Consider the following 26039-nt stretch of genomic DNA (forward strand, 5'->3'; position numbering starts at 1 on the left):
TGGTAGCGTATTTACGTCTGGATTTCATATTCAACACCTGGAATCACGTTGGAAGCTATTTTTAGGTGCATTAATCTTTGGGTTATTTTTGAGCTATATTCCATGAATGATTTGAGTATCTTGATTATTAAAATTCCTGTCTTGAAGCTTCATTAAATTACGTTTTACTATTAAGCACACGTTTTTCCGGCCAGGTGATTATTTATGTTGCACAAATAATCTAGTTATGCTGCTAACTTGAATGTTAGCATCATAACGTTTGGAGCGGAGCGCACCGTAGTGTGTGCAAACTACAGAACAGAAACTGTTAGAGATGCACAAATATTAAAAATTTGGGCAGCTGTCGATATCCGATATTAAAACTGCTGTTTTGGCAGTATTTACCAATTATTTTATTTTTCCTAATTTCTTATTTGATTACTTAATTAATTATCAGAATAATCGGCAGATTACTCAATTACTAAATTAATTGTTTGCAACAACCCTAGATTGTATTATTGGTTATATTTGTTATCCAGACTCAAAATCAACAAGAGAATCGTGATAGAATGATTCTGTTGACCATAACTTAGCCTTTAAAATGGCTAAGTCATGGTCTATATGAGTTTTAACTTGTAAATATTATTAATTACCCAAAATGAAAATGTTCAGTGTGTGTAAACAGTGGACCAGAACTGTAACTTGTTTCCCTTTTTTATCTGAATTGATCCATCTTAAACATCAGCACTTAAGGGTTAGGTTCTTTACTCAAGGACAAGTGGCTTTTAGTGGAGGTGGGAGTGTCAGTCATGTACTCTTTTCCCATCAGCCTGATTGTGGATTCCAACTCTTGTCCTCGCACTGCAGAACTGTTTTTTGCCCTTTAAGAGAGGTCGTCTTTAATTAAAAGCACTCCAGGATTTTAGCAGTCTTTGCATGTCTGTCAGATCACTATGGATCTGATCAAAACCTACATGTAGACTGTCTTTGTGTCTTTGCTTCTAAGATATCTAAAAGCAAAACAGAGGACAGCACAAATTACGCTAGAAGTAATTATTATTCCTGCAGTATGCCTGACTCTTCAATGAATTTAAATAATTTTGTTCCACAGCGACTTTAAGGCATTTGTGACCTTAAGAAAATTCTTGTGATGTTATTTTCTCTAACAGTCAGTATTTGCTTTGCCTTGGGGGGGAACATCTAGAAGCTTTGTGTTTTTGTCTCATGTTAACCTGATGAATACATGTTGGTTTATTGACTATGGAGGTGAAAGTCAACAAATTACAACAGTCCAGTTCCTTTTCTCATTAGGGAGGATGCCTCTGACATTGTCTCTGGTTCAGAGACAATGAAGTTACCTTTGGACCTAAACAGGAACAATCTAGAGTCAGTACACAGCGTCAGTTATTACAACTGGAAACGAGCAATAAGGCCCAAAATCTGGGTGCATCAATTGAGTCAAACCTGAGCTTCAGAGAAACACAAAGACAGTTACAAAGTCAGCCTTCTATAACCTGAAGAACATTTCCAGGATTGAAGGACTCCTGTCCCAGCAAGATCTAAGAAACTCATCCATGTGTTCATCTTTAGCGGCATTTATTACAGTGTCCTCACAGATCTGTCTAACAAAATCAGCTCCAGCTGATCAAGAACGCCTCTGCTCAGGTTCTCACTAAAGTAATAGTTGTAGAATGGCAAGAATTTTAACATTTATGCAACATTTTTTTTTTTAGATACACACGTATCCCAGATGAATTATTCTGAAGTAAAAAAATAAAACTACAAAGTTGAAATTTTGGTCTATTGACGCACTCAACCACAGTTCTGGGGAATTTATGCTGGCTGCAAGACACTGACATATGTGTGATATATAATTGGACTTTGGCTGTGAATGCTCGACGCTGTCAAGTGGCCAGCTGCCTTAAATGGCAGGGTGGCTTTTATCCATGACCTCTGGATGTCTGTTGCATCTCCTTCAGACCAGCTCAGATAGCAGACGAAATCAATACAGCAAAAAGAAAAACACCTAAATCTGAAAGGTCAGTCTGCATGAAAAAGTCTTGTACCACAATAGACGTACATATTTTTTATACGAGCATATTGTAAAGATAGATGAATAAATTGGTGTTTAAATAGCAGCAGCTATTGAAACAGAGACTACCCCCTTTGCATACAGGATTTGATTTATTTTGGCCACGATCCCCATCTCATACTCACAGGTGAGGGTGATGATGTAAGTGGACCAATAAAATTGAGACTTTCTCTTTTAATCTCAACTTTTTTTCTCACCCCTGCAACCAGGTTTAAACATTACATCAGCACTGTTGAAGTAAATTTTAACTGTACAGATATAACAAAATCAGCTGTTGTGCCGAATGTTTGGAACAAATTTCCTACCTTTTTATTTTGTACATCTCTAAAAACAGATTTAGTTCACATAGATTTTGCTTATTTAATTAACATATATTTGTTTGAGTCACTAAACAAAAAACAACCGTTTTAATTATTACCGGAAAGAGTTAGAAACCTTATCCCCAAATAGCTAAATAGCCTCTTTAGTTGAAATAACTTCCATAAGAAGCTTCTTTTCTACTACCAGACTCTGACATCAGCCCTCACTCCTCACATTCAGCTGTGAGATGCTCGAGGGGTTTCTTGCATGTACAACCTCCCGTCAAATCACACCAAACATCTCACTGAGATCAAGATCTGGGCTTAAAAAATGCCAGGGACTTTACATTTCTTAATTCTCAGCCTGTGCTCTCCCATTTTGAATTTGAATTTATTATGGACCCTACAATGGTGAGGTGGGCAGGTCCTGCTGCTGCAAAGCATACCAAAACCATGGTCCTCCCAACTCTATTCTTCACAGTTGGTTTGAGATTTTTTTTTCCTGAAATGCTGTACTTGTCTCCTGTTCTGGTGGCTGAATAATTCAAGAATGCTCCATCCAGATAAAATTGTTCCTTTACAATAGTTCTAAAGAGCAAAGGTTTCCTCCTTGTAAATCCATTTAAGGTTGTACCAGTACACAAAAATCAGTTAGGTTTATATTCTGGTTATAAAACCACAGTTTGGTAGATTGCATTAAAATGTAATAATAATGTTTTTCTACGGTCAGTAGAAAACAGACTTTTTTTCAATTTCTGAAATTCATTTGATTCTGTTACTTTCAAAGACTTAAAAAACTGACAAATTTGGTTGCACTTTTAAAAAATTTATATGGTAGTATAAGCAAACATAGTCAATGCCTAGAAAGGTAGATCAAAGCTGTCAGATAATAGTAATTTTTAAGATGGTGCCTATATTTGAGAATAAAGCATGTTTAAATCAATGGAGTTGTTTTAATATTTAAATGCCCTAGTGTACCACCTGTCCTTGAATGCAGCATGCTTAACTGCTGGGGAAAATCCTCTCATCAACTAGGATTCCTCCAACTTGCATTTTGTACCATGTACAGAATTTGGGATGACTGGATGCTACAGACAGCCATTTGGACATCAGATGATTTTTCGCCAGTACGAATGAGGTTTCCATTCAGCTTGACGTTATTTCAGGTAAGTCAGGGGTGTCCAAAGTCAGTCCTCAAGAGCCGGTATCCCTGCATGTTTCAGTGCTTCAGTGTTGCTGATCCAGGGAAAGAACTAAAACATGCAGAATACCAGCACTTGAGGATTGACTTTGGACAGTCCTGACACAAATTATTCAGTCAGATCGAGAGCAAGCTACATACCTGACTGCGGTTTAATAAAAACGCGGTCAATGACTGCTTTATTTCTCTACTCCAGCTGCATGAGAAACTTTAATGATCCCAAAAGAATGATTACCACAATGTTTGCTCTGTTTCTGATCCATATGAACTCTTTTCTGACCCACAGCTTTGCCTTCAGCAAAAGTCTATTGTTAGATTTCAAAACGTTTTTGCTGCCTCCTGCATACATGAACATTGGAACTGGACAGGCAGCTGCACTTAGCAGCAACAAAAAATGTATTATTATAAGGCACAAAACTGCATTAAGCTGTGGGTAGCCACAAGTCCATCTCATAATCCAGGCAAAAACACCCTTTCACATTGTCAAATAGTCTTCATGGTTCTGTGAAACTATCAATTACAGGCACTTTAAAGTCGTTCTAAAAGCCCCTGTATTATTTTCCTCACCCCGTCTTTTCCTTGTAATGAAACAAAGAGGTCCAGTTTCAGTGAAGACATGGGAAGGCTGCATGTCTTTTGTCATGTCAAGATGTCTGAATCAAAGGCTACAGTAATAATAGCACTGTAACTCAATAGGAACACTCTGAGACCTGTTATATGCATGAATATAAGCCCCAGAAGGCAGTCTGTCCTCACGCCTGGTTTGGTCCCAGGGGACCATAAGTCAACGAGATAAATATCTCTGTCAGGGAGATTCAATACTTTCGATTCCTAATTGACAAAAGCTATGAAACAACATGAAAGGGAAAATAATTTTTCCAATTTAGTTCTGTAAAGTGAAAAGTATATATATTTTACTCACCCACACGATATTTTAAGATAGTCACTAGAATGTACATGAACAGTGCGATACAAACTGCTGTAAAATAGTATTTGGATCCCTTATAGACTTCTTATCTTGTTTTTGCTTTTTGGGCACACTTTAAAGTTTCACATCGTTATATTATCATGAATGCAAAATTGTTATGCAAAATACTATAAGCTATCCAAACCAACCTGGCTCTACAGGAAGACATAAATGCCCAATTTTTAAATCATGAATTATATGTAATTAAGCCCATTTATGGTGAAATTTCAAAAGACATACCCAGGTCTAATTTCCATCTGATCTGTAGGATGAGGAAATGTCTTAAATATTACCTGTCTTGACAACATGAAGTAAGTGAAAAGATCTTAGAAGGTGAGCTCCAGGATTTCCCCCAGTGTATCATAAGCCTGGCGGCCCACCAGGCTTATCAGCTAGGTTTATAACTGACACATTGAGCTGGGTAGATGGTGCAGCACCAACTGTGCCATCCCCGCCCTTGTGCATGTAGTGTGAAAAATGTAGTCTGAAGCAAATGTGGAGTCTTCTGAACTCGATAAAGTGCTACACAATGACAGGTCGTTTACTATTTAAGGTCAAGTTTAAAGATTCAACACTAAGACAATAATCCAAAGCGTACCAGCCGGTCCATTTCTGAATGCCTAAAACAAAAAGAAAACTAAACACAAAATTCAGTGGCGCCCAGTCAAAGTCTGAACTGAAATGTGATCAAATACTATGGCATAATCTTAAACAAGATGCTGAGTTTTCTAGCAATGTGCAAGATTAACTGCCATTTATTGTAAATTGTTGATGGCAGGCATTGCCCCAGGAAGGGGTGGTATAATCAGTTACTAGGTTTAGGGTCAAATTTACATAGGGCCACGTAGGTTTGGTTGGGTCACAGAGGCTTTTTCCCCTAATGCATGATATCATCATTTAAACACATTATTTTGTATTTTCTTTGGTTATCTGGTAGTAAATGTAAGTTATTTCTAATCCTAAATTTATGTTCATAGTTAAATATTCCGTAGTTAGTGCTTGGGTTTCTGTAAATAATCCTTCCAGGACTGCCAAATAACCACATTTCAGCACAAATCAATATGTGTCTTACTTTTTCTTTATCCCTCATGGATCCTTTGCCAAGGATGGACATTTTCACTCCTGTCTCCTCTTGTAATCTTTTCATAGAATTCCCTCGCGGTCCAAGCAGCTTCCCTACAAAGTTAAACTGAGACAGGAGAGAATGAGAGGGAGAGAGAGAGAGAGAGAGAGAGAGAGAGAGAAAAGTGAAAATCAAGCAGCTTATTGGTGCTTTCAACGTATGAGACGAGCACCAATTGAAAAAACAAGAAAAAACTGAGATAACTGAAGACAAATGCCACAGAGTGAGTCTCTCTCCGTAAGTGTTCAGTGTAAAAGGAATTTGATCTTTTTGGAGAAAAGGTTAACCATAAAAGACATTTGCTGGCCATTAGTCATCCTGTATCAATAAAATTTCACATTCCGTTCGCTGTGAGAGAAAAAGGCTGTAATGTAGCCTGTAATAAATCAATATCATTTTGGTCTTTGTGCCGTGCATTAAAGGTGAATGTGATTCTCATCTGCGGTCCAGGATGACATATGTGTCTATCCCTCGCCTGCACCGTGCCCTCGCTAGTGATGTATCATATCTGTATTCACCATCAATGTTGGACTGTAGAAGTAAAAAAAATGGGAGCATGGACTCAAACCAATAACGTTCCTGAAACAGTTCCAGAGGTCAGCGCTGAGATAAAGTCAGAAATAATGAGTTCCCATCCCATTGGGAAATTAAGTAATACTATCCAGATGACAAACCATCAGATTCCAGCCTCCAGGCTCTGACTATCATTTGCCCTTTTATTTTGCACCAGCTCATGTTCATGTAAAACTATTGCAAACATATTCATACCACTTTAATTTTTTTTTTTACCATTTTAACTTACTGCAACCACAATTGTATTCATTTTAACTTACTGCATTCACACAATTGATAGGGCAGGGATAAAGTTATGGAGAAATTTAAATATAACTTAAAAGAAAATATGCCAGTGTTTAAACAACACAGAATTGTTCAGTCTGTCTCCTTCAAAAGAAAAGAGCTTGGCAAAAATCAGACCTTAGAGACTATTAACTCTGGAGGAGCTGAAATGATCCACAACTCAGGTGGAAGAATTTATCAATACAACCATTAGTCATACATTCCACACACTTGGACTAGGAAAGACCAAAGTCACTAGAAGTCTCATTTGCAGTTTGTCACAAGCCAGAGGAAACAACAAACATGTTAAAGAAGGTGCTTTGGTCAGATAAGACCAAAACATGTAAATTACTATATGTGGCAGAAAATGTTTTCAAGATTTTCAAGAGTATGTTGCCATTTGGCAAGTTGCAATTGTTCTGTCATGGAGACATGGAGAAAGAAATACAATTCTACTGATTTTAACAATGGAACCAGCTGATTAGTCATGTGATTAAAAATTCAATTATGTCAGAACTTGTTTGGTAAAAAGTGTTTTCATCTCCTCTTTAGCGCATAATCAAACCTCAAAAGTAGCTCAAAACAACCCAGGGCATAACAGAATCTCATTAAGAATATAAAATTTGCTACTAACAGATGCTTCCAATCCAATCATGAGGATGAGACGTTTCAGGAAAAATTTAGAAAAATGTGATAACGCAGAAATGCACCGCGATATAAACATATTCCAAAGAGAAAAGTATCATGTAAATATTTTTTCACTTCACAATTATGTACACCTTAGTGATGATCTAAGAATTGTCCATTTAACAAAATGTCACAAAATGTGAAAATGTACAGGGCACCTGAATAATTTTGCAAGACTGTCAGTCTGAGTGCTAGGATTAGCTGTGATCAATTTAAAAGTAAATTCATAAAACAACGTCAAACTTGCAGATTTAGATACAATTAAGGACCAGAGGAAACAAAGTTAAAGACCTAAGATGTCTTATAATGGGTAATCAATGTTTTTGACTTTCAAAAGTTAAGTTGCCTCTTTTAGGACCTAAAAAGTTCAACTTCAGATCGGAACAGGTGGTCAGTTGCCCACTACATCTCACTCTGGCTAACCCTTAAATGATATTAACCTTCACAGAATGCATCATCTCCTGCTGTGACTGAGCAGCTAATAAGCTAATAACTTACTGCCAGCTGTGTGTGGCTGCAGCAAGTCAACTCCGATAACTGCACACTCAGCTTCTTTCGTGAACATCATTAACATCTCAGATGAGTGAAGCAGCCAATCAGGAAGCGCCAAGGGATGCAGGGATAAAACCAATAAACTAAAAAAAAAGAAGAAGAAAGGGATAAAAACAAGAAAGGAGAAATTCTTGCTGTCCTTGCCTGTCCTCTGATCTCAGTGATTAAAGCACCTTTGTGGATGTCTTCCTTCATTGGAGCTGCTGTGACAGGACTATCCTGTGGCTGGCAGGGAGCTGAAGAGCAGATGGTCGCTGCGGTTACATCAGGAACAAGCTCACTGGGCGGTAGAAGAAGAGTGGCCTGTTTTCATTAAGCTAATGAATGTCTAGAGTCTCTCTGCTGCTTCATGGTGAGCAATTTGAGCTACAGAAAGGGTACGTTCGGTGTTAAATGAGGTTTGAAATGATGCTATGTACCCCCTACAGTCTCAGCAATGATAACTCTGCAGATATTAGAAGGAAGGGTGTTGTGAATGCGGCAATTATGCACAAAAGACTCTTTAAACAATGAACAAATATTGCATTACAAAGTGGGCACACTGTTCTGCTTAATGTGTTTAACAGAATACATTCTGTGGGAAATAAAAAATATTTTACTGAGAGCCTAGAGAGATCACTTTAATATATTTAAATGTCTAAGCTTTAAAGGCTAATTTTAGATGCAGTTCTATGTGGACAGGGCATAAAACAGTAGCTGGAGGTTGAGTCACATTGCACTAATGTGTATCCACAAAGTTGACACTCAAGCTGAGCAAAGCACATTTCACCAGGAGCTCAATGCCTGAGGCGTTTCTATTTTTTTGTGGTTATATTTTTGAACAAGATCACATTGACTTCATAGAAGATTCACATTGGCCTTAAAATACACAAATAGACTAAATAAAGGCAAATTAAGCAGTTCTAGGTAGGTGCAATGTGCAGAACGCAAGGGAACAAGAAGCAAAAAAATAAAATATTGAAATAAGCAAATGGTACTCCATGTTAGCCTGAAAATGTCTTCATTCATTCTTGTCTTGAGCAATAACATATTCATAGATGCGGAAATCCATTTATCCAACCACTCAATTTTTTATTTTTTATCCACTAAATAAACTGAGATTGGCTTACAAAATAAATCTTTTTTTTTTGTAAGCTAAAAAAGAAATCTTCCAAGCTGTCAGAAGGGCAACTGCACACCTTCACAATTTTGGTGCAGCCTTTTGTAAAGTTTCAAGAAGTCTCAAGTTGCATGTGCCTAAGAAATCAAAATTGTATAAAGACAATAGGAATGTCCAGTTCAGGAAGAGGAGTCTGTGTAGCAGAGATACACATGTTTTCATGTGAAATGTGCATATGAAGAAGGAATTTTGTTGGAAAACAATTTCCCTATGCATGTCAATCATTCACAGAAAACACTAAAGATAGTCAAGCTTTTTCTTGCGAGTTAAAATATTTTTTGACTTAATTCAATCTGTATGTTTATGTTGCAAGTCTCAATACATTCACATGTAAATTGATTGGGAACTTAAAGCTGCATGTCCATATGTTATTTTCAGCTCACATAAGTGACCTCAGCTGACCCTACCTGTAACCCTGACCTCTGCAGGTGAGGGACACTGAATGTTTTCTTGTTTTCAGCAGTTTGAACGGTTGTCATGCAGAGCTGCTGCAATTTAGATTAGTGCTGCCTGACTGATTTGTGCATGTGTTAAAGCGCCATCCAGCCAATCGGGTGCAGTGGATGATTAAAACATGGCAGCTACTAAAAATATATATTTTTTGCTATTGTTCATTCCAGGCTTTTGTGATGGTGTAACTGCAAAGTAATAGAGTGATTAACTGGAGAAAACATTGTTTATTAATTATATTTTTTTAACTTAACTTACCACTTATGCTTTTGTTCTAGCAGGGGTGGATGGGCTATAGTTGGACTTTTTTCTCTCAGTTGCTAGAATGTCCAGAAACACTCTTGTTTTACTTTTTTTCAGTGTTCAGCAAAAATCATCAGTTAGGAGATGAGTATAAAAACCCAAAAACTAACATGAACATTTCCGTTCATCAAATGAAATACAAAGAATCAAAGTGTTTGTAATAGGCTTGTTCCATTATGTGAGTGCAACTTATTTAGTTTTATGTTTTTGTTGTCTGTAGAATAGCGCTTTAAATATTTTTTTCTTCAGTTCTTTTGTCAGTTTTTCAAGTGACTGTGTTTTTCAGAAAACACACTATTTGGGTTTTGAGTTGCCACACGAGTACTTTTATTTAAAATGATAAAAATTGCTGAAATAACGTGGGTGGATTGTGAGATGTCTTCTTCCGAGTAACAAGAAGGAACAGGGGTCTGCATAACAGCTTTCACAAACTAACCAATGCTGGGCCTCCAGAGAAGAGTGCTGGTCAATGAGAGGAATGACCTGAGTATTGGTAGCTAGACACAATGACATGCACAGTTAAGTATTTGTTGTTACAATGAGCACTACACTACTGTATGCTTTAGTCAGAATAAAACATTTTACATATGAATGTGTAAGAATTAATGTAAAAATTACAGTTTTTGTTATGTTTATATTTATACATATATAAAATGTTTTTACAGAAAAAGACAAGGTTGAAATAGTGCAAATATTCATGGTATTGATCTAGGCACTCTGTTAACTGTTCATCAAACTGACAGCCTGGGGAAGGAAACTGTTTCTGTGGAAACTGGTTTTTGCAAATATTGCTCTGTGGCATTCACCCAAAGGTAAAAGTCCAAACTGTTTGCGTTCGTTACGTGTGTGGAGTCTGCAGAGATATTACCTGCCCTTTTTTTTCTGAGTTCATACCTGTACAAGTCCTGGATGGAGGGAAAGTTAGCTCTAATGATCCTCTCAGCAGACCTAAATGGTTGTTGTAGTCTAGACCTGCTCTGTTTTGTGGATGAGCAAAACCACATAGTGAGTCTGTAAAACTTTCCTCAAAGTTCTCTGTTTAAGCTTGTGATTTGAGTTCAATTCCAATCATGGTGATTTCCTTTTGACCAACGAACTTTCTATGTGGATGGTTAAGTTTGTTGACAACAACAGTAGATAATAATTTCAAAACCTGGGAGAGAAGCCTGCTGTTTTACTTCCATTATTTTGATTCTTCCATGGCCAAATTTTTCATGCTCCAAACTCGGCAGGAAAACAAAACGGTCAATAAAAATCATCAATCACTAATCAAGGGTATCTTGATGAATGACTGAAAAATATATCAAATTAAAATAGAAAATAAATCAAAGCAGCCTCAAGGTGACTTCAGGTGCCAAATTAGCATATTCCCATGCTTCAGTATAAGGTCAGTTCCATAAAAAGCAAAAATATATTGACAAAGCACAGTGGCAACACAAATTGAACAACAGAACAACATTTAATCTCTCGGGCTCGAAAATGTACTGCCCTTTTATGCTGTGCACTGGGGTCAGTCAACACGTCCTGAGGCACTCACTGCCAGGTTAGTGAGCTGTGGTATTGGGGAAATCCAGCTCCTGTGTGATAGGAGGATTAACGCCTCAGGCAGAAGTTTGTGCTTTAATGACAGCTGTGGAGGACTTGATGGAAGGTGTGTCAGAGGAGTATTTCGCTAGAGCTCCACAGACATTAAAGAAAGTTGACAAATCACCATTTGGGTCCTCTGTAAGGGGGACAAGATTTGCTGTGGTCCACCACAATGGCTGAGAAAATGATTCGAATCACAATCGCCAGATATGTTTTCTGCCTCTACTGAGTGTGAGCCAAAAAAAAAAAAGCTTCATTTTGAACAGAAATTAAGTCTCAAGTGACCTATTTCAGCATTCCCTTCTAATCACCTAAAGTGACTTATATCGTTGGCTTATATGTTGAAGTATTTGTAAAGTTAAAACATTCTACTCTGTGGCCTTGCTTCAGCTTCACTCAACATGTGAAATCAGCCTGTGATGCTGAAGTGACACTAAGCTTCAAAAGCTGTTTGGCACTGAAAACTAAAAAACAAAAACTGTATTTTCCTGCTAGAGCTACAGTTTTCCTGTTAGAACATCTCCTACTTTCGACCACGTAGGAAAGACAAAAATTTACAAATAGAGCTGCAAAGATCTTTGTTCAGTCATTGAGGCTGAACTATATTAGGAAATTCAATATGGATGAGAAATATTCCAAAATACGATATTAAAAATGTTCTTCTCTTTTTCAGAATGACATTAAAAAACAAAACACAAACAACAGGAGAAAATTCCAAAACTGCGTCGCAGAGTCTGAAATCTATGTCAGGTGTAGGCCTTGGGGGAAGAGAAACATCACCCAACTGGCCAAATATATTATTGGCACAGAAAAAGAGAGAATGCAATGCAGTATTTTAATCTACTAAAAAGTTTGCTTTTCAGCTGTCTTTTACAATTGAAATTTTAAACCCTATAATTCAGAATGTTGTATTGCTCTAACATACCTCCTATTCTTTTTATTGAAAAAAGGCCCGTATCCTTTGCTCAAAAAGACTGCAGTTTTCTCAACAATTGCTAATATTTTACCATGTAATGCTATATGAAAGGATAAATTATGTTTGGTGGTAACTGTAATATATATAATGCACCAGTTCCATGCTATGAAGCTTACCGGAAATTTTCTGTTCTGGAAGCAACCCTCATTACGAAAAGAGAAGTGCGTAGCCAAACAAGATGGCCATTAAAGTTAATTTGGTATTTGATCTTAATGGCTTTGTTCACTTCCTTTGCTGCCATTGAAAAACTACAGCCATAGAAATACTACATTTCTAAAACAGCCGCACAAAATTGGGGTCATTGTTTGCAACTCCTTTTCATTGTTAATTAGACCAACCAGCGAAATCAAGCTCAATGGGAGAAAATCTAAACTGAACTCTGAAGGGAGATGAGAATCAAGCAGAATTGCATAAGAAGGCAATGGCCATACTACAGGTGCATCACCACCATTAAAATACTTTAGTTCTTATTCCAGAGTCTCATAATAATGTTGCATTCCCATAAAAAGTGTTTTGTTTTGTTTTTTTGGGTGTGGGTGTGTGGAGGTCTTAACAGTTCACAGCATTGTGTTAAAAGAAAAAAAATGTGCTGAACACATAGACTGAGATGTTTGGCCTCGTTCTGTGAATAGGCAGGGTCCACTGTACAAACACGAAACCTGTTAGGAAGACAAAGATTTTGCTGTTTCATATATTTCGGCAGTTGTTTGTATAAATAAAGCAATTTATGGAACCTGAACTTTTTTTGGCAACTGAAATGTGATGGCTAATATCAGTCACGTGATTTAAACCCAACTCTTAAAAAGCCCACACCATGATTCCCCCTCTGCCAAGCCTTACATTGTCCACTATGTTAGAACCTTTTTCCTGGGAACAGCTATACCCAGACTTATCATTTACTGAGCTCCTGAGAGCAACGTAAATGTTTATAAATGCTTTTAGAAGCAGCCTGCCTATCTAATTGAGTGATTTGTGGAGCTGAGCCTGTGAAAGTGACTTAAAACCCTCAATTCTATAATTTGGCAAAATAGTGTGTCCTATATCAAGGGAAATAGGGTGCATAATTCTAATGCATAATTAGAATTTAAAAACACCATGTTGATTTTCTAGATTGTTACACAGCAATATTTACCAGCTACTTTCTTTAGTGATCATTAGCCACATGTAAAAAAAAAAAAAAACTATTTAAATTTCTGTAACAAACATAATATCCTAACAACCCCGGTCAGAATATGTTTTTTCTGTAAGCTAAGACAACAATGTAGCAGAGAAGGTCGTGGACTTTAATCTTTATTACATCTTATGAATAGCATTGTGCCAGAGAAAGCCATCACACAAACAGTTAACCTGTGGTACCATAAAGCAGAACTGAGATGCTGTCATACAAGTGCTTAATTTTAATTCACACTCTGTACACCTTTCACTGTATTCATTACTTATCTAAGCAAAACACCTTTGCGTATGATAGGACCTTTGCTTGGGCACCAACATCCCACAGCGGCCAAAAATGAAATTTGTATGGCGGAGCCTCGGTTGCAGAGGAATTATTTAAGGGTCACAGTAACCCAAGGCTGATAACCGTAAAATTGTATCACAAACACACATAAAATCTTGTTCTTTAAATGCAGACTGCATGCACAAAAACTACAAAGTTATATAGGATAGTACTAGCCATTGAAAATTAAATTGAATACATCTAATAGGAAACATATTTCCACCTACCTGCGCACAAGCAAAATAGAAACAAAACCATCTGACAATACCAGCCATTTTAAAGCCACCCCATGTTCCAAGGTTATGAAATGCAAATCAAGCTGTCTAGTTAATGAGCCAAAAATAAATTCATGTAAAGTTAAAATGACAAAGTTTATCTTAATCTTTCCTTTTCTACTGAATAAATTGTACAATTCTGTCTCTTGTCCATGTCAAAATAAGGCAAGAGCCTTTATGAATTATATATTGCCATTTCCTGATAACATTACATTTTATCACATAACTAACAAGGTAAATCACTAAAAAAGTGTCAATTAGTTCTCTGGATGGATGCCTCAAGGCCAAAATTACAATTTCACTTGCTGCAAAACAACAGAAGGCTTCATTTTAGATTTTTTCTGCAGATGGTGAACAAAGCACCCAAATAGTCCACTCTGAATGATGCAAGGCACTGGGGTGAATCTGTAACAGTACACATTGTCCAAATTCCACTGAAGGACATTATTTTAATAGCTGTGCAACAATGAGCTAAAAAATGATAAGCACTCACAGGTGACAGAAGCTTTGTTTATAATTTTACAGCAGTTACACATGCAAATTGCTTTTATCACTTAGATGGTACACGAACAATAGATGTTGGCAGAGCATTGTATGTTCACAAATTTAAAATTTGACAACAGCAGCAATCAGGGCTGCTGTTTGAACATCCCTGAAACAACAGGGGTCGTGACTAGCCAGTAGTGGTAAGTTTGAACAGTGCAAAAGGGGGTTAGAAAAGGGCTAAACCGGGAGAAAATGTTGAGGTTTAGGGATGTGCTGGGATAATCCTCATCTCCTGCTGCTTGCCTGCTGATAACACATGAAGCGGCTGAGGCCTCATGGAGCCCCTGACTCTGAAATCAGAGCTGTTCTGGCTGCATGCCATGTGGGACATTCGTTAGTGAGAGAGCACAAAGTTTTGCTCCGTCAGGACAATTTATCTGTAAAAGCTATATAGAAAAATGCAGCAAAGAATGATTGATGAACTAACATCTGAAATATTTCAACACATCAAAACTACGGTAGCTAAAAAGCACATGGCACCATGGGTATGTTTTTAAGCACAACTGTAATGCAAGAATACTGCAAAGATTCTTCAGTGAAAAAAATATCTAACGTTGTAAAGTCAAGCTTTAATGATTCTAATCTAATGGCTTAATTAAGCAGTAAGTACTTAAAACAACTACAATATAACTATGGAGAGTTGATGTGCCTCAAATTTCAAGTTTTGCAAAATACATCAGGAGGAGTAGCACTTTTTCACCAAAACCAGTTCTAGTGCTTAGTAAATCAGACAATTTACTAAGCTCCGCTCCTATCAATCACACATCCCAGAAGATTTACACTTGACTCACCGTGTAGTTACAACAAGCGACAAAATGAAGCTCGAAGATGTTAAATAAAAGCTAAAAGCAAGAGAAGTTCACCAATGACCCAGTAGGCCTGGAAGTAATTTCAATTGGTTTTACTTCGGGCGCTGGTCTCTAATTAGATTAAATGAGTTGGATTGGATTGGACTCGTACACAATGTCTGTGGGTTCAGAGAAAAGAACAGCTTTTCTGAGCTAGGGGGCAGGCTCATGGGAAAACAGCAGCCAGTTAAAACATTTGAGCTTAATTTTTCAAATTCCAACGTTTAATCCCATTTTTGATTGATCAAATTTAAAATATTTAAAAATATATAAAAATGAAAAAAGTGTAGACACCAGCATTACAACAAGAATAAAATGTCGCATTAGTGTCAGAATAAAAAGCTGACTGTCTCTTATCCTGCAGTTTATTTAAAAGTCACACGTCACTGAGTTTAAGTAGGTCAATCCACCGCTTACAGCGGCTCTCAGAGCTGATTATTTCCCCCTAAACTCGTAAACACCATTGACTGCTCAGTCCTTTAACACTGTTGATCTTTCTATATCTCCAGGTGGTATTTATAGGTCTTGCCCTAAACATTGTCTTTAAGTCCCGTTTTCAACAGTTGGTGTATATCAGAAATCAGCTGATTAAGAATTATTAAACAAAGGTAGTGACAGTAGTGCATCTATTTGCAAGGGATAAATAATATTATGTGTGTGGTTAAATTGTCACTATGCACTACAATTCTTTGCAAAAGAACAGAATATATCAATAAATAAATTAGACGTTTGTAACGACATGGGTCTGACTTTTACTGAATGAGCTAAGCGCTGCCTTTTTCACCAGCCTTGATAAAGAACCTCTTTGGTGAAAAGTTATATTTTATGGCTCCATGCAGAAACTAAAGAAGTTCTTAAAAAAATGTCAGTATGAGCCAAAAGACATCCATCAAAACCTAAAGTGGACAAATGTATATTTTTCTGCCTTCATTACAGAAAAATACATTTTTGGATGCCATAACTTACAGAAAAATACAACAACAAAAAAGAAAACAAGTAAGAAGATTTGTCTCTATCTCATTGATCACTTCACTACATCACTGTATTTGAGGTTGTACTGAGGACAACAATGACTATTTAATGCTAAGAAAAGGTCACAACAAATGTAATATTCAGAAATGCAGCGCATGATCCCCATATGTATCTAATTGCACTCATGTTTTTCTAAAAAAGAATGCATTTATCAAAGCATATGCCAATTAGAAAAGATCCTGGGCTTGAGTCTGACTTCAAACTTTTTTCAGTTTATTCCCAAACTACCGTAGGTCTGACAGCTGTCTGTAGTAGTACGGCACCGTTGAGAAGTAATGAAAACATAAGATTCAGTCTAGAATTAATCTATGTTCCTGTTATAATTATTCAAAGGTAACTCTAAACAAATGGGATTTTTGATTTAAAAGTGTCCAAAAACTTTTTTCTTGGCCGACAGTAAAATTTACACCCATTTTATGCATAACACATTTATATACAGTACATCTCATGGAAGATTAATGTGACATAAATTTGTCACACTCATGTCATACACTGTCAGCACAGTGCTTGATAAACAAAAGCAATGCGGATGCTTTTTGTAAAAGCACACGATATGTTACTCGCTGATGCGCTTCAGTCTACTACAAAACGCTTTAAATGTCAAGTCTAAATATTTTATAGGCCTGGTGTAGCCTAAATTCCCATGTTGTCAGTAAAGTGAAATGCCTTCATTTATCCCAAGTGGACAATGTTATGTGATTTTCTTTATTGCTACTTCAAATCATTTCTGGTATATATGATAACCCAAGCTTTGCCAGTTAAATATTACATTAAACATATTTTAGCTTTCAAACAATGAGCACTTATTAGAGAATTTATGTGAGTACGTACTTTTCTAGTTATTCTGTTATTCTAGCTGGATTATATCGTCAGTCCAACAATGTTGCTGTCAGTTCTATATTAAAGGGGCAGTATTATGTAAAACCAACTTTTTGAGCTGTTCTTCATGTTAAAATGTTATTCCGTCATCAAAAGCATACCTGGACTGTTACTTTGATTCTATCAGGCATGTTTAATCACTTTGTGTGTTTATTTTTTTAACTCCCCTGTTGACACAGCTCATTATTTCAAATGTAGCTGAGCATGGTCCTGACTTTTAGTCACTAGCATTTTTAAAATGTACACTGTTAGTAATTAATGATATAATACCATCAATGCCCTTGTAATGCAGTAATTATAAAACAGCTACACAAACAAAACCACACACTTCTTTTTTCCTCAGCACAAGATGTGACTGTGAAGCAAAAGGTGAAGATTAATAACAGCTGCCTTCTTTATCACGCCAGTGCTTCTTCTGCTCCGATGTGTCGACAGTGGAAACAACTTGCAGCGTGTATCTGTCTTCGTGCCATGTACGGGCATAGACAAATACATGCAAATTTTTCTTCGCTGTTCGATTTGTCACATTGATCTTCCATGACTGGCTTCTGCAAATCTGAAGTCATGCATAGGACTTCTCTCAAGTGACAATTTAATTATCTTGCATTTAATTACTCTGCAGCGAGATGGCTGCTGTAAGCTTGAATGAGCGCTGCTATATGACTGGTTGAACAAATGGTTTGCTTTTTTATGTTTTGTTCTGCCTCCAGAGACAGACAGTCAATATAAGTGTCATTTATTAGCAGCCGTGAAAAAAAAATTGACATACAAATAAGTTCCACACTAAGTAAGAGAAAGGAAGTTGCTTAGTGTCGTCCTGGTCTGGTGTCTCATCCAGAGATGCCTCTGCTCTAAAATCTGTGAGTCAGACATTGGTAAATGATCATTTCTGTGCAAAAATGTATGTAAATATTTTGGATATCAGCAAGAATTTTATGTTCCGAGCACAACATCTCTTTCTTTTCTGCTGTATTCTATTCTTTGTGGTGGATGCTTTTCAAGGAGCTGCTTTATGTGGTTAATTATCATTAACTGAAAGTGCAGTGTTACCAAGATGTTTAAGACAGTGACACTGCAGTCACAGGAAGTGCTGACTGTGCAATTAGGCCACAGAAACTGTTGGACAACTGCTCTGTCCCATCAGACTGCAGCTTTAATCTGGAGAGACAAAAGAGTTTCAGTTCAATACATAGAAGCACAATTTTAAGTCAGTGTTTTCTGTTTTGTGTATGTGTGATTTTTATTAAAAGACACATGTTATGTGCCTGAGTAGTTCTTGTTTGCATGCAAGCTCCAAGGATTTCCCTTGATAAAAAAAATGAAAATGTCGTTCTTAGATTGAAATTTTAATTTTTACTGACAAATGCATGCGTATGCACAGAGCAAAAATCGTAAGTGTTCTCTCAAGTATTAACTCACTTATTTGTAAACACCCTATGTTGGCATTAAACATTCACAGTTCTGCACAGTTTGTAAAAAGAGAGTAGACTAACATTTAAACAATACATAGCGCAGAAACAAAAAGACAAAAAGTCAATACAGATTACTTTTTTCGAGATCTTCATCAGCTTAATAGAATGAAGGGCTCCTGAACAAGCCTTAATTACTGTCACAGCAGTGAGTTGTGGGTGAAACAGCTGATTCCATTGGATGTCCTCTGGGTTCTCTGACTGAATGTATATTGTGGGAGAGAAAATATAAAGCTGCCTCCTTTTTAATTTTTTTGTTTCCGTAAGATCGCCTTGCTAATGTTAATTTGGTGTAAAAGATACACGTTATGCTATTAGTAAAATTTTCAAAAGATGATGATTCATTTTGATGAGGACTGTATTAAAATTTATGTATGTAACTTTTATTATATATCTATATATATATATATATATATATATATATATATATATATATATATATATATATATACATATGTTGAACAAATTGAACAAACATATTTATATATACATATATATACGATTAAAAGAATATGGGAAAAGAAAGTAATTTAATTACTGAAAAACACCAAAAGTAAACCTTGTTTTAGAATTGATATCACCCAAGAAGGTGTCTTCTATTGAAGAAACATTGAGGACACCTTATGTACGTAATGCTAGTTTTACCCTCTTTGCTTAAAATGACTTCAAATGATAGTAACTAAAATGTTTCTTTGTGTCCATCTACCATTTAGAGGCCTAAGGGAAAGCTTGCCTCACTTCTCACTTTCATCTTTGTTTGAGGGGTTTCTTGCATGAACTGTCATTTTCAAGTCACCCTACGCCATCTTAACAAGAACAACATCTGGGACTTCCCCTGTCCCAGTATTCTCCTTTAGTTTGTTCAGTAAGTCCTTGGAGTATTTGCTGGTATGTTTTTGGTTACTTTCATATTGCAGAATCCAGCTTTAATTTTTGACAGATGGTCTCACATTTTTGTAAAGTTCTTTATTAAAAATGGTTGAATTAACAGCGGATTCTCTAATGGTGAGGTGGTCAGGTCCCGAAGCCACAAAGCAGTTCCAAAGTCAGTCGCATCTCTGTGCTTCACAGCTGGTGTTGGTTTATAATCTTTGAATGTTGCAGTTGGTATTTTCCAAACATCAACCTTCTGCCAAGTTGAGAAACACATTGTGTATTTTTGTCAGGCTGCTTGCAAGCAAAGTTCCTTAGGATGTTTTACAAGAAAGTCTTCTCTTTTACAGAAGTGGGATTTTGCAAAGTGCTCTAGTTTCATCTACACTAAGTTCAAAGCTGATCTTACAATTGAAATCAAGCGATGAGAGCAAAACATATCATCATCATAAAACATATTTAATGTTTTTACATGTCTGAAATTTGAGGATAAGGGACAATAAAAATACATTTGATTTTATGAGCTGTTTTACTGGAGCTCCTAACAATGAATAACATTAACAAAGCAGAGAACAGCTGTACTGATTTTTAAGTGGAAGCTGAGCTCAAACATGGGTTCATGTCAAGCTGCGATGCTGTTATTCAGTCCCTTATATGGTGACAGAATAAAGTGTTGATGCAGCAAGTTTCTTCTAAGAAAACTACCGGTACTCGTAGATCAGATGCAGTATGCTGTGCGTCTTCTCTGAAATTCACTTACATATAATGTGTTCAAAATAATAGACATTAATAGACATTACTTTGAACATCTTATTTTATATTATGATATTTTTTAAGCTGGGTGCATTTATTTACATATCACTTGATTTATTTGTAAATGGTCTGTACTTTTATAGTGATTTATCAACTGAGTTAGTCACTGGAAAACATGAGCATGGCTTCGCAGAAACGTGTTGTCAATTCAGTCTCGAAAGTTTATAAATCACATTTCAGCAAGAATTTTTCTGTTCAAGGTCGAGTTCTGCTAAATGGAATAAGAACTAGCAGAGACCTTTTCAAAACTAACATAATGTATTTTTTTTGTGCAGCAAATTAATGCATTTCATTCATAAACCAGCCATTGGTAATTAAGCTAAATTTATTTGCAGATTCAAATAATTACCTTTTGCAACTTAACAAGGGAACTTATTTAAATCAGTCTAACTGAAAGAAAAGGTCAACACAGCTTACAATTTTAATGAAGCTGAAATAGATTTGCAAATTTAAACAATCACACAAAGGGGCTCAATCAGTTAACTCCAAATAATCTAGATAAACACAGAAGTTCACACAAGGGGAATATAATCAAGAAAACAAAGTAATGTTTGTAGAACAAATAATGTTTTTGGTCCTAAATTATTTATTTTTTTTATTAAGGAAAACAATTTATTGCTATTTTGCATTGATGGTGCAAAAAATTATCAAAAGGTGGTCACGCATGTTGTAGTTTAAATAGTTAAGCTTCTTTCTCTGTAATTTTTATTTTTATTTCTATAATCCACTGATGATTTTTGCAAAGAAAAAAAACTGCTGTTAATCTTGATATAGACATGTTAAAAATGTCAGCTTTGTAATTATGAGTGTTTTTGTTTAAAAAAATTTTTTTTAATTCTGTTAACTGGCATAGCTGTGCAATCTTGACTGCTCCCTTTCACACACAAAAAGTGATAAATCATTCTTTATGTATTCTAAAATATTAAGTTGAATGATGCTGGTATTTTTAAAAATGTGTCTTGCAAACAATATTAATGATATGCACTTTTAGATTTTGAGGTTTATAAAATAGTAGAGGTGTGCCGATCGATCGGCCACCAATCATAATCGGCCGATTTCCGTGAAAAAGTGTATGATCGCCGATCACGGTCTCTTGTTGCCGATCACACAAACCGATCACCTGCTTCTCATTTCGCAGCCTGCCTGTGCAGCTGGTCTCCTCTTTCCTTCACACTGTGCAAACGCGCAGCAACAAATCCTAAGCGATGTGGAACTATAACTATAACGCACTGAGTGACTGGGGAAGTTTGCGTGTTGCGGCGGAAAATTGAAGCACGTGGGGTGAAGCACGTCAAAATGCATCAACACAACGAATCTAATATGGCATAAAAATAATGCCATACTTGACGGAGTTTGGCTATATCGAGGCTCACTGCAGTAAAAAAGACATATGGAGCGATCAGATAGCAGGTAAAGCAGCGCACAGCTACAAACACTCACCCGGATTAGCATGACGGTCAGAAAACTAAACAAATAACCTGCAAAATTATTTAAGTCTTCGAGCTGCGATGTGGTTCTGCTCTCGCTGTTGAACCGCTGCTACGCGATACAGGTAGTAATATTTCACAGACAGAGTGCCGCTTCTGCTCCACCTAGTGACTCTCACACCGAAACTCTGCTTAAAGCTGCAGCATCTAACTTAAAAAAAATTATTTTACATACGTATTAAAACTTTCGCTGTCCTAACATGAGACAGATAATCTCTTAATAAATAATCGATCTCCTCCCTGTTCTGCATAATTACTCCGCTCAGTCAGAAACAGCCAATCAGAACTAGCAGTGATCAGCTAGCTGCCATGCTATCAGAAAGTTTTCATTCAGTAACTCTGGATTGTTTATCGTAATGGATCCTGTATTTACCTTTGAATGTTAAGTTTTATACTTGAATTTTTTTGGCAATGTTGTGAGGTTTTATTTTGACTCTGCATTATTTAGCCTCTTCAGAGGCTTCATATGTTTTCAGTCTGTTAAAGATAGTATTACCGATAGCAGTACAATTTGCACAATGCCTGTTTTGTTTAGTTTTCTTGGAAAAAGTTATTAAAAACAAGTTTTTGTCTAAATTAAGGTGAATTCATGGTTCCTTTTTCCACATAATGTAACCGGTAGTGTTTATGATAAAAAAAATTATTATTATTATTATTTGATTGGTATCGGTGATCGGCCCTCCTGGGTGATCGGAATCGGTATCGGCAGGAAAAAACCTGATTGGCACATCTCTATGAAATAGTAATCTGATTTGTAAAAGAGTAAAGGAAACTGGATGTAATACTTTTTCGTTGGGCCTATTTATGCAAATGTATGCATGCTAAATATTTTGATATTTTCCTTGATAGAGAGAGAGATTGCTACGTAACAACAGACTTTTTTAAACTATATTATTTAGTTCTAGCAAAGAAATTCGAATAGATTAAAATCTCCATTTTAAACATCTGACTCAAAATCTCCATTAAGTCTTGAATAGTTAAATGGGAAACTCTGCATTGTAACATCAAAACTCTTACTTCATTTTTTTGTTCATACACTTTCTAGTGCTTTTCGTCTTACATATTACACAGATGAACTATTATTAATAATTAACTGACTATAATTAAAATGTTCAGACTTTTTTTTCCTTTCATATTGATGACTGTAATGACTGATAACAGTAATTACCAACAGTGCAGCATAACACAAAGATGTAACTAATGATACTGCCCGGAATGGAAGAGCTAAAAATGAATGCATTAGAAACGAATAACTTAAAGCGTGAAATATATTCATACCCTGTGCATGAATCTGTGATTAGAAATTGTGCTTTCTGTGATTACAGTGAAAGGAAATCTTTTCACTTTTGCTCAACCAGCAGCTCCATGATGCTAAACTGCCTGCTGGAGAAGTCTCATTAGGCTACATTTCAGACTTTGCCAGTACCGACATTGCATAACTCAGAATCCTGAGCACTGTGTCACAGTGATTTATGACCACTGTTCTTCACTGTACCCTTGGGTGCTTTAGTCTACTGAAAACTTTGGGTTTTGATGACTACATCAAAATAAACAGACACCGTCCGGGAGCTCTCCGTAAGGCAGTTTCGAGCCCAGAGAGATTTTTAAATTTTAGTGCTTGTGGACAGGTGCAGCCAAACAAGGAGGCCCAGACCAAAAGTCTCCATTCAGCAATTAACCACTGCAATCACAGATGATATAACACACAACCAAAGCACAGAGTATTGGCATTATAGCTTAAATAGTCAAGTAATTTGAAGCTGTAGTTTCTTACCTTTGGATACTGTTGGATAGGGATAAGAACTCTTTCAGAGAGCTTGATGTTTTTATTGCTGATGATATCAAGGTATTTATTTGTGTCCACATCTTTTTTCAGCTCATCACCTTCATATTTCCCAATCTCTGCAGAAACATTAAACACAATGGAAAAAAAAAATGGAAAAAGATTAGAAAAGATTGCATGTGCATATTATCAAATTAACATATGCACTGTTTATTTTAGAAAATGGGTGAGGAATGTCACAAAAGGCAGAATCTCTTTTGTGTCATGGGCCTAAAATTCATTTCTCAAACCAAACAAATTGCATATTACAGTATCTTTGAAGTCATGTTTTTGCTTAGTAAGTTGAGAATCTTTCCTTATTGTGCAACATGGGTGAGGTTCACTGAGAAGTATTTCCCTCCTGAGGGACCAGGGACCTGAGAAGAGGAGTCAACAAGTTGGCCCCAAGTGAAATTTAATGTAATCGCAGACAAATGTTCTTCTGTTGTAATTAAGTTAGAAAGTATATTTACACAGACACCTTATAATAATATTTAAATTGTATAGACTGTCTTGAATAAATGTCTCTGAATTAATTCATTTAAAGAATTTATCACCACTTATTAATTTAGAAACATGCAGATATCATACTCCTGCTGCAGTTTTTTGCTTGGGGCTGAGGTGAGGAGAACTGTGACTTGATGCAAAAATAGATGCAAATTGCTCCCATCTCCTGAACCTGGTGGTTGTGTTTGCACCTACATGCATTTAGTGCATTGTAAATCCAGCGCATAAATAAATCAAATAGTCTGTGGAGGATACATGAAGGAGATTTCAACGCTCTGGGGATTCCCTCCATTGTCTTTCCAGCTGGTAAGTGCTCTAAAACTGAAACCACTGTTTTTCATCTAGCCGGTGACTGTCCTTTGAAACAGAATGTACAAATTTTCCATTCTGTTTTGAAGTGGACCTCAAAAAGGATCAGAGGAGATCAATAATCCCTTCTGAGTTCCTACACTTACAAAAAATCACGTCGTTTATAACACTTCTGTGGATCTCACTGTGTAAACTTCACAAATAATTTTACAACACACAGTGAAATTCTCCATCCTTTGATGGTCAATTGAATCCGTGACTCACAGGTGTAAAGATTTGATTTGCAGCTTCAAACTCTGCAGTTATTTAACACTATATATTTTATGTATCCTAAAAAAATTGCATTAAAGCATCTCAGACCATAAAGAAATGCCCAAAAAAGCCTGTGAAACAAATCAGGATACAAATCCTGTAAACTTATTAGTACTGTAGGTCATTTTGGCCACATCTATACTTAAAACAAACCTTAACACCTTTGAAACTAATATTGTTATTGATAGGAAGGAAGGATGCAGGCTGGTGAAACTCAAACATTTCATTTAAAAGATAAAAATTGAAAGTCCAGGGGCAAATCCAAAATAGCATTGCCTTGGATCTGACTTGTCTGAGAGGGATATTTATGCAGGAGAACTGATTGCTGAACAATGTTCCCCATGTTCCTTGTTGATGTGGTTGATTAGAAACTGATTGCAGCTGTGAGTGAAGACAATTTACTGAAGTGTAACCGAGGAATTCGACAAAATGGCTGTTGGAATACACAAGGATTATGGAAAACCAAATAATCTAAATGCACCAACATACTGCAAAACCCAAACACCCAGAATTGGGGCAGAATTCATGTGTGGGTTTGTGCTGAAGTCAATAATGACAACGGTATTTCTTCAAAAGCTGAAATTATTGATTTCCCTGGTAAAGATATGTAATAAAAAACAGTCATGTATAACATCAGTGTATTATAATACTGTTAAAAGATCACCTTTTAATTTAAATGCATTTATTAGATGGGAGAAACTATTGAATAAGAAATTATTATTTTTCAAATATTTGATAACACCAACATTGTTGACTCACAATAAATATCACTCCCTTTTTAGCCAAATGAACAGCAGTTAGTCCATTAGATTTCATATAAATAAAGCAAACATAGACAGGTTTTGGAAAAAAATTAATATTGCAAAATCTCTACATTGTTGCATGAAAGCTTTTATCTGCCCCAACTCTGCTGACTACGATTTAGGGCTGTTGTCAATTATTATTTTAGTAATCAAGTAATCTTTCGATTATTCTAATGACTAATTGAGTAATAAAAAAAATATTGTTAAGTAAAAAATTGATAAAGTAAAATATTGATGAATACTGCCACGATAGCAGAATTAATATCACATATGAACATCAGTCCAATTTTTCATATTTGTCTGTAACAATTACTTTTCTGTAGTTTAGAAATTGTCTATCTGCCTGCATGCATACAC

General features: G+C 36.1%; 1 protein-coding gene across 4 annotated transcripts in view; it reads right to left on the reverse strand.

Annotated features, from left to right (window-relative positions):
* The window catches only part of khdrbs2 (KH domain containing, RNA binding, signal transduction associated 2), an 88211-nt gene that overhangs the window by 48739 nt on the left and 13433 nt on the right, over positions 1-26039 (reverse strand). For all 4 annotated transcript variants that reach the window (XR_014091151.1, XM_081616301.1, XM_008429838.3 and 1 more), the window contains exons 2-3: positions 23704-23831; positions 5611-5727 (exon numbers count right to left, since the gene is read on the reverse strand). Coding sequence is in view for 3 of the 4 variants with exons in the window: in XM_081616301.1 (XP_081472427.1) it covers positions 5611-5727; positions 23704-23831 (245 nt within the window). In the remaining variant the exon portion in view is untranslated. The remainder of the gene's footprint in view (positions 1-5610; positions 5728-23703; positions 23832-26039) is intronic.

This window comes from Poecilia reticulata, chromosome 15 (assembly GCF_904066995.2).
Source record: "Poecilia reticulata chromosome 15, P_reticulata-male-v2, whole genome shotgun sequence".
NCBI lineage: Eukaryota > Metazoa > Chordata > Actinopteri > Cyprinodontiformes > Poeciliidae > Poecilia > Poecilia reticulata.